The sequence below is a fragment of the Phyllopteryx taeniolatus genome, chromosome 3 (genome assembly GCF_024500385.1).
Source record: "Phyllopteryx taeniolatus isolate TA_2022b chromosome 3, UOR_Ptae_1.2, whole genome shotgun sequence".
Classification (NCBI taxonomy): Eukaryota; Metazoa; Chordata; class Actinopteri; order Syngnathiformes; family Syngnathidae; genus Phyllopteryx; species Phyllopteryx taeniolatus.
In genome coordinates this window covers 30,452,733-30,467,734 of record NC_084504.1, presented here as the reverse complement: position 1 = coordinate 30,467,734, position 15,002 = coordinate 30,452,733, and the positions used below count along the sequence as shown (strand labels likewise).

General features: G+C 42.8%; 1 protein-coding gene across 4 annotated transcripts in view; it reads right to left on the bottom strand.

Annotated features, from left to right (window-relative positions):
• The window catches only part of tcf7l1b (transcription factor 7 like 1b), a 42,520-nt gene that overhangs the window by 21,346 nt on the left and 6,172 nt on the right, over positions 1 to 15,002 (bottom strand). For all 4 annotated transcript variants that reach the window (XM_061768544.1, XM_061768545.1, XM_061768546.1 and 1 more), the window contains exon 4: positions 251 to 334. In XM_061768544.1, coding sequence (XP_061624528.1) covers positions 251 to 334 — 84 coding nt within the window. The remainder of the gene's footprint in view (positions 1 to 250; positions 335 to 15,002) is intronic.

Sequence of the window (15,002 nt, the reverse complement as noted above, 5' to 3'; positions counted from 1 at the left end):
TAACGACCCCTGCAGCACCCGCCCCAAATTTTGAATGTCTTCTCCCTTCAGGTCATGCAGCACTTTTGTCAAACAGATAACTCTTTATCTCTGAAGCAGGCATCAACACAACAGTTTCACTAATGTGAAAAATTGAATAGTCTGCAAAACAGGCAACACTGACTAAAAATTTGATTCTAGTTCCAATTCAATATTTCAATTAAGGTGTTTACTTGACAGCTGCTGTGTTAGAGTGTATTTGTGCACTCACTAAATGGCCCGGTGTTGGAGAACGGGAGTCTTTGAGTCCGGCAGAGCCGGGGACGTCCAAGAGGGGCCATTTCATCTGCAGGTACTGTGGAGAAAAGAAAATAGAAGATTGAAGAAACAGCACAAGGCATCTAGCTAGACGAGCATACATGAATATAAGATTTGCTGCATTAACGCATTGTGGTTTCTGTTCTATCGACACCTTTTAAGAAAGTAAAAGTGACTGTTGTCCGCAACAGACTGGTAGATGGCTGTGAAATTGCTGTTTGTCAAGGAAAAACAAGTGGCCAGCTGTGGATGCCCATCGCAGCGCGGGTGGAAAGAGACAGCTGGAAGGAAAGCGTGCAACCAAAGGTTGGGCTGCAGAGTTGACGCAAAGTCTGTCTCAATTGATTTGGCCTTTTGTCCCACCTTCTGTATCACAATTTTTCATACATTTTTCACAGTTATCATGAGGTTGTGTAATTATTTGCATTCAGTAGCGCTCAACATCACAGAAAGTCACAGAAAAGAGAGCTGTGTACTCAAGTTTTTTTTCCCACCTCTTTTGATTAATAGAGCAACGCAACAAGCTGAATATTTTTTGTCCTCCAGTAATCGAGTTAGCATGAAGCCAGATTTCGAAAAGCACGTCTTGACCATCTGGTTTATGAATCACCTTTAAATGTCGCATACAGCAGCTTGTCATGCATGTGGGTTTTTTCACCCTGGGACAATTTCAAATACATTTTCGTCATCCATGTTCACGTAAAAAAAAAAAAAAAGAAATGTAAAAAAATAGCGCCTCAAAGTAGATTTTTATTTTTGTTGTTGTTTTAATCTTTTGGGCACATGCATTATGCGCTCCAAATTCCAGCTCACTACACCACTGTCATTTATTTACACAGCATTGTGCTAATAATGGCTCTGCGTTCACCAGCAGTCTGATCTCCACTGAATCAAAAACTGCTGAAGGATGGATTACATGTGACACTTGATGGCAATACTAATAAAACAATATCTGAAAAGTGTTGTCCCACTTTCAAAACTTTTTGCAGGGATAAATGATGACAAATAAGCTCGCTGAAGGAGTCATGCTTTCACGTTTGGATTTTTAAAACGCCATTCATCACTATGGTTTGTAAAGAGGAAGGAAGCTTGGATGGCTGTGGGTTAAAAATGGAAAAGACATTATAACAGAGGGGGAAAAGGGACTAGAGGGGGAAAAAAAACATTTTCAGGAATGAGTTTGTCGAGCAGGCGGAGGGTATTGTTTCCTGACAGCTGGGGTCCAACAGAGTACTGGGCCAGGGGGAAGGGGACCCTTTTTCTCTTCAAAAAAAGAGGGGAATTTCTTGACATCAGCCCTCTTCATTTTCACTATTCTGCGTGAGGCTGAATTGTGGGTTCCAACTAATGGGCCCGAGTCCATACAACTGTCAGGAGGCAGTCGCTTTTACAGACTGCTCGCTCACTATTGAAACTTTCTGCCACTGTGTGCATGGTGCCTAATGAATGCTGCACTGTGGGGATAAAATCCAAAACAATGCAGTTTTCTACATCTAATCTATGTCAATCATGAGGCCTTCCACAAATGAAACAAGTGCTATTGTGAGCATTTGGTTAAGCCCAACCCTGCCCACCATGACTCTCCTACCCAATCCATCCATTTTTGACAGCTTTCTGCCAATAATGAGGAACGTGCCCTGAGGCCTGTTTTGTTTTGTTTTTTCAGAGCACCCACCTTTCTTTTAATTGCCAGCGCACCCGATGGCGCAACTGTTCACACACTTCCTAGTCGCTCACTGTCACATTAGCTGCTGGGCCTACATTCCAAACTATAACAGAATGCCACTCACAGACAGACGAGAGGGGGTGAAAGCGTATGAGGGGATGTGAGTTGTTTCAGGAAACAAATGGGCAAGAATTGTGAGCTGTGTTCCTCAGCAAAAACGTGTTAGTCACAAATGAAGAAACAAATGTATTATACATTTCAAGACTAGGATTTAATCACCAGCGTACCTATGTAATTTGGAATAAGTCACAACCTAGTCAGCTTCATTTTATCTTTGCACAACTGGAACAGATGTATGGTCGTATGGATGTACGTCCGATTCGGCATGGGAGTTGAAAGCACTGTTACAGTAAATAGACTCGGACGGGCAACTGAGAGAAATGTGTGGCTAAGTGATGTTTAGCTGATCCATTTTTACAATTCTTTAGTTGTCTTCCAGCCTCGCTTGCCGCCTCCAACACTCAGAATAAACATCAGTCAATGTGCTACTTTTACAGGAGCCAGATGCAACAAAGGTGGCAAACATGCCACAGATTTTTTTTTCCCCAAACTGAAACTCTTTGGCTTTTTGAAGAGTGAATATGCCATACACTCTGGGGCATATGACCTGCCAGAGTGGGGCTCTAATTGTTACGCTGCTCTCAGAGAGCGCTGGAAAACACAGCCAAAGGTCTTTGTCATCTCTGAAGTGTGTGGTGCCATACTGCAGGCCAACATCACAGTGTGGAAAAGAGACAGATGTCTGGACATTTGCTGTCAAACTAAGTCACACACTCTGCCAAAGGGACAGAATACTAACCTCATATTTCAGAGGCGGAGCGATAATCTCAACTGCACAATCGGACAAACACAAAAAAATTCGATCCAAAACTCCAATCGGAGCAGGATAACTTTTTGCTGCGTGGAGCTCAAATCCAATCAGACAAAGTCAAAGAGCAAATAAAAGAGTGAATGTGTGCAAAGGGGCGGCTCAGACGAGGCCTCACGCTTGTGAAATGGCTTTGCCTAACTTGCAGTGAATAGCATAGCAGCAGGAATGCCTCCACGGATCGCTCCAGCAGATAATGTCAATCACCTACTGTGTGGAGAACCCCTCCCCATTGTTTTCTTTTAGCCCCCAACAGCAAACAAATGGGCCACACAGCTTGCTCTTTTGACTGAGGTGTTAATTACCGTCCCCTGCCCATATGAACAGCAGCTCCAGACAATAGCCCTGTCAGGGCCCGACACAACAGTCCCTCCCTGGTTTGCTCTGCTCATATCACCTGCTTATGCGGGGCCTATTGACACCTCAACCTGATCTATGCATGAAACACAATTAAAGCTTTCAGGACAAAGAAACTGTGATAAGTAGCCCCCGCCTTGGCTCCAAGTTTGCATTAAACTCATTGTTTGCCAACATTAGAAGCAATTACATTGACAATTCTTAAGCAAACCTCGGCAGTCATTGTGCTAATTAGTGTGTAATTGATGGGGAAACGACAAGCAGCTCAGCTGGTCAGACCCGCAAAGCCCAATTGGGCCGAATCAAAATTTTGAATGGCCACCAGACCTTCTTATCCCATCACCGTGAAGTAAGTAGATTAGTGAAAGAGGAAGCCATTTATTAAGGGTATCTACAAAGAGAGTACAAACAGAGAGGAACAACAAACATATTTAGAAGGCGGAGTAGAAAGTAAGCCTATTCCCCGAGATAAACATCATGTCTCTTTTTTTGCGACCCTACAAACTACACTCGAAACCAACACTGACGCATTTTTTCAGACCACTTTTGCAATTTATTTCAGCTATTTTCTTATGGAACACAGTCGTGTTATATTAACACTGTCAAGCCCATGATTGTATGTCGGAGATAGCATCCAGCTAATGGCGACCACATTTGAAGTGCCCATTAGCCTACTGAGGAATGAAGTTAAGTGACGATGTCAGGGACACTCCCTCGGTTTGCCGGGCTTCTTTTGTGACCTGTTTGGTTGTCCCGCACTCTTATTCACAGCCAGTTAAAAAAAAATGGGTCAAAGGTCAGACATCCAGAGTGCTGTGGTTTCTATGGTAACATGGCCTATTAAGGCCAGGCTCATTGGCCTCTTAACATGCTCTTGTACACAAAAGAACTATTAGTGCAAAGAGGGAAAGAGGAGAGTGGAGAGTGGAGGCAGCATCAGGGAGGTCCTAACAACACAGCTTCAATGTTTTTCCAAGATTTCTAAGATGATTACAATCGAGCCGCTGGCACCTCTGTCCAGTGAGCATACATTTTCAAATTAGTTCAGAATATTTGGAGAAAAATTACGTTTGTTGTAACAGCGGAGAGCAGCGTCATAGTCCACGTCTTGCCCTATGCAACGCTCCAAAAATGTGTGACTGACTCATGCATATTCTGTACCTTGTCAAACTGGCCTGCAAGCTGGGTTTATTTGAAAAGTCCTCGGAGTGAATTTACTGCAGTTTCAGTCATAAAACAGCATGAACAAAATACAAGGCCAAGATAAACCCACCCCCAAAAGAGCTTCTTTAACATTCGAACCCAGTGAGTTAGAATTTTTGCAAGTCAAGCAACTTTTGCTGGATTTTTTTTTTTTTCTTCCTTCTGCATGACACGATCCTGAGTTATTGCTTCCTGTATCCACAGCTTTAGAGCTTTAACTCAGAGCTCGCATGTGCTTTTATACTAAAAAGCTACCCTGACTAGCTGACTTTCAGGTCATTTTAATCACATATAGTTACAGGAAAATTCTTTACCCGTGGTTAAAGTGATGAATAAATGAGTTATTGTGCTAGGGAGTACAACAGCGGGTCATGTCGAGCTCACTGTACAATTAAACACACCAGAACATAATTATGCATCTGGTAGGAGCGAGGCCATCTCATAAAGACAGAGAGGAGGGTGTAAAGCTGTTCAAGTCAATTATGAGAAGTTAGTTATGTGGTTTCTCATACCTTTGAGATCTGTTTTCAATTGTCACTGGCACCTCTGCTCAGTGTCAGCATGCTCTCATGTCAGGACTCCAGTGTCAGAGGTGTCGTCACGTTTCCTATCCTCTGGCATTGTTTGTCCACTTGCACAGGAACACAACTTTTTTTTTTATTGTTCATGGAGTAGTCTTATTTCATTGAAATTCACAGCCGTAAACGTCTGTATAATTAATTCCAGAGCACAAGGTGGCTAGCAGCACTCAGCTGGAGGTTTATAGCAAAGCTCGACTTAGAATACGGTAAGAGTGTACACCTCCAAGTCGACGCCAGTGGCAAACAAGTGAGAACTTTTCATTTCTACCCCAACCCAGACTGATATAATGCAGAATTTCCTGCCAAGGCATTAGAGGTAACGAACAGTGTGAATAGCACATCACAATGACCACACCACAAGCCCCCACCGCCATCTTGCGATTCTAAAACAGGGGACAGTAAGTCATTTTTCTTGGCTCTCCTTTTAATAAACTTCCTTAAAAAGAGTGCTGAGAACAGACAAGGCAGTGAAGAAGTTTGAAGCAGTAAGGTGGGGAGTAGTGCGTGTAGGAAAGGCAAAAAAATTTTTTTTATTTTTTTTTTTAAAAGTGACTAAATTAAACACATTTGTTTCAGCTCGCACATACCACAAGTCTTATGAAAACAGAGGGCTGATTGTGTTCCCTCTGCTGGTCCACCCCCATGCCCCCTTCCCCTCCACTCCTCACCACCACCTAACACCACCCAGCTTCCCCAAGCCACCCCCACCCCCTGTCCCAAGCGGGAGACCCCCCCCCGCCCCCCCACCCCCCTCCACACACAGCTGCCTGCAGATGCCTCCTGTGTTTGCTCTGCGAACACGAGCACAAATCTCCAGGCCCACAGACTTCTGGGCCCTGCCTCATCTCACATTTTACTACCTGACATCCTTAACACCCCACTGTTAAACCCACTCGGACTCTCCTGTCTGACTGCCCACCACCTGCACGCCAGCTCTGTCCCACTCAAACAGACACACACACACACACACGCACACGCACACACACATTCATTTGCACACCACAAGTATGCTCTGACACACGGGCCTGTGGGAATTGTCCCTTTTGGAATATTTTGGCACCGATCATAGAAAAATATGTTTCAGAAAACCATTGTCAAAGGTGCTGCAAGCCAAATCATTTGGTTAGAACTTTCCAGGTCCTAACTGAATTAGACAAATAATAGCAAACAAAATGTTCTGGCATGAAATTGTTGATTATACAACACTACTATCTGAACAAGAAATGTTTCTCATAACATAGATTCATCCTTCCATAGTACGACACAAAACCAGACCGACTAGCGTAACATTCCCCAGGGTTAGCTATGCGTATTGTCAGCAGACTGCAGTGAGAGCTGGATCGCAGCCGAGCATTTTTCAGTCTGACATTTGTTAACGGTCCCCACTTGCAATTTGCAGGCTTCATTTTCATCATCGTCGCCACGGTGGATGACTGGTTAGCACATCAGCCTCACAGTTCTAAGGTCATGGGTTCAAATCCGGGCTCCGGCCTCCCTGCGTGGAGTTTCCATGTTCTCCGCGTACCTGCGTGGGTTTCTGCAGGTACTCCGGTATCCTCCCACATTCCAAAAATATGCATGTTGGGTTCATTGAAGACTAAATTGCCCTTGCTTATATGTGCCCTGCGTTTGTCTGCCGATCAGTTCAGAGTGTACGCCGCCTCTCGCCCAAAGTCAGCTGGAATAGGCTCCAGCACACCCGCAACCCTCGTGAGGATAAGCGGTATAGTGAATGGATGGATGGATTTTCGTCATGCTGTTCGTGCAGTATTGCGGACGGAATCATGACCCAGTGATATTGGCTATATATTTAACTGGGCTTCTTGCAATAGATACATTTTCCAGCTGGAATGTTTTTTTTTTTTTTTTTTTTTAAGTTTCATCAGACTGTATATAAACAAAGACGCATTAACATCTATAAATAATGTATCTGTTGATATACAGTAAGAAAATAAACTTCATACAGTATACATACTGACAGATGTTTCAGATCAATTAAAATCAGTTCAATGTTTCAATGTTTAGCACTCAAGGCTGAACTTGATATTTTAAACAATATGTAGAGCTTAAAACCTCTAGGTGATTATGATGTAAATATCAGATTTCCGCTGACTTTGTTCAGTAGAGTCCCCTTACAATTACATAGTATCTTGGAATGCAAAGCATGAACCACGGACAAACACTCAAATTTTGTTATGTTAACATCAACGTAACTGTCACTTTCAAGGTGAAGTAGGAAAGTTTATCTTTCCTGAAGAGCTGTTTCTTAACCCTCAAATCTTTGCCACAACAGAACAAACTTCGCAGTCCAAACTGCACACTGCTGCAAACAATTAGCGTAAACCCAAGAACTGTAAGTTGTTCTGAGCGAGACACTGCGAAAAAGACAGAGAGCGAGAGTGAAGGGGGAGTGACCGAAGGAGGAGAGGGGTGCTTTCGCACAATTACAGCAGGGATTTATGGCCTGAGAAACAATTTATAAATCACAGTGCCTGTGCTAATGTGCTCCAGATTGTTCTCCATGCAGCTGCAATTTTGGTCTGCGTGAAACGGCATAATAAACTTGGCTGGAGGACATGTTTGGGTGGTGGCGGGGCAAGGAAAAGTTGAGATCGTGGGTGGGGGCTGATGAGGGTGGGGTTATGTGCTCCAAACTTCCAGAGGTGTTTTAAACAAAGGAAATGTGAGCCCTTTTTTCATTACCCGGTGTGAAAGATTGCCAAAGTGCCCTTGTCTAAAACTCAATCTTTGAGAAGTACTGATGCTCAGAAAATGTGAAGAATGCAGATGAACGCATGTTTTCAAAGTCAATATCGGATCGGCACAGTAGCCGGACGGCAAAAGCTTCCAGAATTCTTCCCGACAAGGAAGCGCAACACATTGTGCAGGTTTACACTCTTAAGTATCCAGGCCAAAATCGAACCAGATTTCTGACCTCATTGTGAAACGCTACACTTATTACATTGTAACATAAGTGAAATGAATTGTCAATTACAATAAGAAAAGGCAAATGTTGCAAGCTGATCCCTTCATTGTGGGAGAAGGTTGGTGTGGAAGAAGGGATCGGATGTGCCAAGGATAGCCTGGGCTTTTGTGGCCACTCAGCCAACTGGCCCTGAACCTTGGCCTCTAACCCTTCACCCTGGGGGGCAAACAAAGCTCTGAGTGACATCTGAAACTAGACACTGTGGAGAGAGAGTGTCTGCTCAGGACTCCAATAACCCCATTAACTCCGCAGGAAAAGATGTGTTGCATTTTACTATGTTTTTGATAGCTCTGTACAATGAGGCTGTTGGAAGTGGACACCATCTTGTGTACTTATACGCATATGCATCTTGCGCAGAAATGAGTGAAATGCTCCATATTTAATGACTCAAAGCAGAGTAGTGATTGTGAGTGATGCACACATGCCTACGATTAGGGCGTATCAAAAGAAATTGCTCTCGAATAAGAACAACATGAAGCTAATCTACACTTTTTAAGAGACCCGCTGACGCATTTTGCCCGTCGCCTCAAAGAGGGATTCTGTGAACTGGGGTTCTTAGAGCTCTGGCATTAGTATACTGTAAACAAAAACAGAGAAAAAGTTGGTGGCGTATGTGCAGCCATGTGAATGCGAGCCTCCGTCTCCAGTACGCTGAGAGCCACTGTAGTATTTAAATCGGGCAAGGAGGGAGGAAGACTGGGCCAAGCATTCTGGAGCTCAGCTGTGAGGCTCTAAGCCGTTGCCCTAGGGTTTTTGTCCTGCCTTTCAGGGCAAGTCTGAGGTAGTCAAAGAACCTATTCATGGCCGGCGCTCCCCCTGCCAACACACCCATACAGCCCCAGTTAAGTCAGCGGTGAGCTATAGAGCCTCCCCATTTCACACGAGAATCAGACCTGCCCCTAAAGCCTGCTTCAGGGATCTCCAATGGCCAACCCCTCCAACCTATGTACAAATCAAACAAAAGGGCTCCTTGGCCCATTCCATGTCATATAAGGCTGATTAGATCTTTTTTTCCCCTGATGTAGATACTCTAAATTTGAGGCAAAAGCCAACAACATTTGTAAGGATTTGGTGTCTAACCATAGAAATGGTTAAGGGTTTTATGTCAACAGCGTGCCATCCAAGCACGCTTACAATAAGGTTCTCCTCATGCTTGAACTGACAGTACAACCTGATTTGTGTCACGTGATGGAGAAACTTAATCATTCTGATCATCTCAAGCAGGCACAAGGGGAATCTGACTCGTGTCTCATGTCTAAGGAACACAAGGTTCCTCAACCACGGTCATTACTTAAAACTAATCAAGAACATTAGCATAACATTTTAAGTTAAGCAGAGAAGGTCAAGAAAGAGTGATATCCTGTGGTTGAGGCAGATGTGACACGAGCAGTCTGTCTGACGTTACAGCCGTCTATTCCAACAGGATCCACAAGTCGGTCTTGAGATAATGCTGCTCCACATTTAGGATGACTTGTGCTTTTGCTTGGCTTTAATCTAATTTATTGCTTGCCAGAACATTGTGACTCCTTAATTAACAAGTACAATTGGTTTATGAGGGTAACTGAGGGAACTAAGGGGCACCCAGAGGTTGCATTATTACCAATGCAAAGTTCTGATTTCATGGGAGACTTGTATTAAAAAAATGATCCTATTATTGGCATAATCACTGTCAGCAACTATTCAGTCAAGGAAAAATTCTCCCCCTCAAATTTCAAATGTTTCAATTTGAACACATTTCAAATATATGGTATGACGGACATAGTATACAAAGTTTCATATTTTACTTCACTTAATATTTTCCAAAACATCAACAAAACTATCAAATACATTAAGGTTGTTTATCACTTGTCGTTTTATTGCAAGCGCATGAGTAATACAAACCAGACTTGTCACGATACTAGAATTCTGACTTATGATATTATACCAGCATGAAATATGTCGCTACCGATACTGAAACGATACCACACCAAAAAACCTAAAACATCAGTGAAAGCAGCGGCATCGTGGCTGATAAAACGTGGAACTTCAAATTATTAGTATTTTTTATAAAGTCAAAAAGTTCTTAATGTTTTTATAAATTAAAAATAACATTGGACTGTGGGGCGGCACGGAGCACGACTGGCTAGCACATCTGCCTCACAGTTCTGAGGACCGGGGTTCAAATCCCGCCCCCGTCTGTGTGGAGTTTGCATGTTCTCCCCGTGCCTGCGTGGGTTTTCTCCGGGCACTCCGGTTTCCTCCCACATCCCCAAAACATGCGTGGTAGGTTGATTGAAGACTCTAAATTGCCCGCAGGTGTGAATGTGTACGCGAACGGTTGTTTGATTCTATGTGCCCTATGATTGGCTGGGGACCAGTTCAGGGTGTACCCCGCCTCTCGCCCGAAGATAGCTGGGTTAGGCTCCTGCACGCCCGCGGCAGAAAATGGATGGATGGATAGGACTGTGGAGTATATGAAATGAAATTATTCATAGTGGACCCCCGCATATTTGCGGATTGGCATTCACAAATTCACCTTTTTCTTGATTTTGTTTTTTTTCCAACCCATCCCGTTATTTGCGGAAACCCCTGCTTATTATTATTTTTTTTTTTTACTTGATCCCCTGCTTATTCACAATTTTGGGGGCCTAATCCCCTCCTTAGTCACGTGTTTTTTCCTTCTTATGACTATTACAAGGAAGCCCCAATTATTTGCAGATTTTCCACTGTACACACACACCACTACCAGTAAAATGTTTCTCATGCTACTGAATGAGAAGCCATGTCCAAACCTTTCAATGGTAGTGTCTATATTGATGGACAGATATACACATATTTATTCATAGATTTATTTATTTTTATGATATTATATTTATATCTTTATTTGTTATATTTTATTTACAGGCATGTGTCTTAAATAAATGGATAATGAGTCAATACAGTTTGTGTTACAGTGCAGTAGCAGTGTTTTGAAGTTTTATAGTTACCGTAACATTGATGTCAATTATCATGAGCTTGTTTATTATTATTATTATTATTATTATTATTATTATTATTATGGCATTATATAGCGTTAGCATTAAGCTAGCAGACATTCATTCAATGAAGTGGTGGTTTGGTTGAACATTTTGGTGCTGTAATACTGTTACACTACTGTAACTACTGTTACTGTTCTTTGTTTTGGGTGTGGCGGCACGGTGGACGACTGGTTACAGCGTCTGCCTCACAGTTCTGAGGACCGGGGTTCAATCCCCGCCCCCGCCTGTGTGGACTTTGCATGTTCTCCCCGTGCCTGCGTGGGTTTTCTCCGGGCACTCCGGTTTCCTCCCACATCCACATCCCAAAAACATGCATGCTAGGTTAATTGACGACTCTAAATTGCCAGTTGGTGTGAATGTGAGTGTGAATGGTTGTTTGTTTGTATGTGCCCTGCGATTGGCTGGCAACCACTTCAGGGTGTACCCCGCCTCCTGCCCGATGTTACCTGGGATAGGCTCCAGCACGCCCGCGACCCTAGTGAGGAGAAGCGGCTCAGAAAATGGATGGATGGATGTTTTAGGTGTCAGATCCATACAGTAAACTTCAACTGGGAGTTTTAAGATATTGTGAATTCGACTTTTGTAATACCTAGCTCCTTCAGGTGATGTCCCTCTACGCTTGCCGTCCTACTATTGCGTGGGACCGCAAAGATGAACTACAGTACGAAAGCGTCTACCGCAGCGCATTGGTCTGGCTTCCGTTCTTTCCAAAAACAAATATTTTACAGGAGTGACTAATAAGCAGCTTGAAGGAAGCATGCATAGCCTCTTTTAGGGAGAACTGTTTACTCTGCCAATGTGAGGTTCTAAAAATACATGCTATAGTTTGAATTTTTGACGGCTAGGTATCACGCTACATTTTAGTACCGGTATACTGTGGAACCTTAATCATTACATTGTGAAATCCAGAAGATTTGCTTGTGTTGACTTGTGCAGTCATGATAATTTCTGTTTTTAAATTCCCTTAACATGAAACACAACCAGATTGTTACTACTGTAAATTACTATACATGGTCTGGTGCATTCAAAATGGATTTCATGGAAACGTCATCTATTGGGAGCTGTTTGAAATGCTAAAGACGAAGTCACCACTTTGATGGGCTGGTCGACAAGTGTATAAAGGTATAATACATTGTACCTGACATTTCTGTCAAAGGATGCTATAAAGTTGCATCACCACTACTGGAACAAACTGAGCGGGAAGCAGCTAAAGTGATTTATAGGTTTTAACATGAACAACAGCTGCTCTGCTTGTCAACTACTCTCATATTGGACGGATATCCATTCACTTCTTAATTTAGTATGACCACTACAACCTCACTGATATAAAACATATACAGTATGACAGAGCCTTTAGCCATCCCTCTGTGGACAGAGTGTATATGAGGCGAGGGAAAGCCTGATAGAAATCTTAGCAGTACTGAAGTGACATGTATGCGATTTGATAGCTTCATGCTGTTTACTGATTGGGCTGCGAGAGTGAATGGCAAGGCACGGTGCTCTGTGGGAGACAAGAATCCCCCGATAAGTGAGTGCCTCAAGGTCTGGAAGTGGGCCCACTTCAGGATAACAGGCAAAGAATCGCAGGACCCATATCTGCCCCATTTTCTGCTCCCTCCACCACCATCTCGTCAACAATCTTCCTTGTCTTGCCTGCCCTCTCTTCCTCCTCTGCTGTTGCCTGTAGAGCTTAAACTGAAAACAGCTGCTCAGAATACCAGACTGATGAAACCCTGTTTAGAGCATTTTCTTTTTCTTCCTGCTGTACAATCACATTTTATTAGCATGGAGTGAAACGTTTAAGGCACAATTATGGAGGATAAGCATTTTTTTATGTGAACTAAACTATAGTGTAAAGTGCTAGTTGCAGACTCCAGAGCAAGACACAATATAACCACGACACCGCCTACGAAAAACAACTTGAGTTTTGGAGAAAAAAAAAGAGCACTTCTTTAGCAATCATATTATCTTCGTCATAGTTAAAATAATACATATTGAACTTCAAACAAGACAGAGAGAAAAGCAGCAAAGCAATGAAGAGATCGCATGGCTGAGCCTGCAAACTGCGCCTGCAACCTGCGCCTGCTGCACATCGAAGGACAATCGTACCATGTTTTTGTAATTCCATTTTTAAAAAAAAATAAATACAGCGCAGTATATTGTACGTGGAGCCTCAAACCCTGATGCAGGGTTGCAGTTTTTCCATTGCAGCATGTCAGTTGATGCGCGGTGCTCTATCGCTTCATGTGCGGCGAAGAGTCGCCGACTGGGTTTTGTTTTTTTGCGATTGTCGACTTGCACTTAAATGATGTGCATCATCACCCACGAAAAGCTCAAGAAAGAATACAGCCATGTGCACTGGCCTTCAAGACATGTCTGATGAGCTCCAATGACGAATGTATTTCATTACTATGTAATGACAACAGAAAGAAAGAAAGCAAAAAAAAAAAACATGCTTTGAATTTGTCACATATTGCACTGAAAGTCAACAACACAATGAAAAACGAGACACTTGAGATTTGACTATGCATCATCTTTTACAGATTTTATTTAATCGTGGACCAGCACCATTTTTTTGTTAAGGGTGAGAAATAAAGCCTAAAACTATTAGTCCTTACACCAGGACTCTATTTCAGAGCACAAAAAATTACATGAATGAATTTTCCGTTTATGTGACATACATCTCTCCATCTCGTCTATGGTTAATGATAATTAGCAGCTGGAGGAATTCAGAATCTTCCCCAAGCTGTCAGTCGCACAAAGGCTGAATTGCACACTGATCTACTGACCATCCACAACTAGCTCTAAGAATAAACGCTGATAACACAGTACATGTGCAGATACATACTGGACAGTAGTAAGAATACATTTGTTTGAGTTATTTAATGAGATATCTTCATCTCTCTGAGAGAAAGGTCTGTTTCCTTCAGATATTGAACGTACATGGTCAACATCATACTTTCAAAGCTCTGAAGAGGGGAAAAAAGGAGACGATAGAGCAATATCAGGAGAAGCATGTCCACCTCTGCCTAACAACAAAGTTCTCCAAAATGTTCACACCACTAACAATAACACACGTTGTATTCGGATATCAAATCATAGGTTACATTACAAGGATTGCACCACACCACTTATTAGTAGCGCTGGCTTGCTCATTTCCCACATCCTGTCCTACCCTGCCATTTTCTGTCCTCTCTCATATTGTCCTATTGGTTAGGTGTTGCATGACTGGGTGTCCCTCCCCGTCCACAAATAACAACACGATTTGCCTTTTTTTTTTTTTTTTTTTTAAACTTTACTTGTGGTCAAATACTATATCTAGACTGTGTAACTATTGTTCTGCTGTGGTTCGCGCCCCTACTCCCCTTGTCTAGTTCGGTCTAGGCTTTACACGATCAGGATTTTTGGGGCCGATCATCGATCAGCAAGTTTTTAAAAAACGATAACCGATCACCGATCCGATCACAAGATGGAGCAATGTGTCGATTTTACATGACTTGTTCATTTATTGTATATACTTGTGTACTGTATGCTGTATCCATCCATCCATTCATTTTCTTTACAGCTTATCCTCACGAGGGTTGCGGGTGTGCTGGAGCCCGCCCAGCTCAAATTATTCTCTAGCATTTTAGACAAAAGTTAAAACACCAATGACCTCTAGGGGGCATTCAAGGATTGGCCACTGACATACGTTTAGATCAAATCAACATTACATGACAGAAATAATGGGTGCTAACTTACTGTAATTAAATTACTTGAGTAAATACTATTAATGACATGCTTACTCTAACTTTCTCACTGTCCTAGCTATATGGACGGGTGTTGTCCAGAGTCCGAGTCGGTTTGACTTTTTTTTTTTCGCCCCCCACTCTGCGTTGCTCGAACGCGGCATGCTCCTCGTGTACATTCTTCGGGTACTCGATCAAATTTGCATTTAGATGACGTTCCCCGCGACGTACTTCAGTTT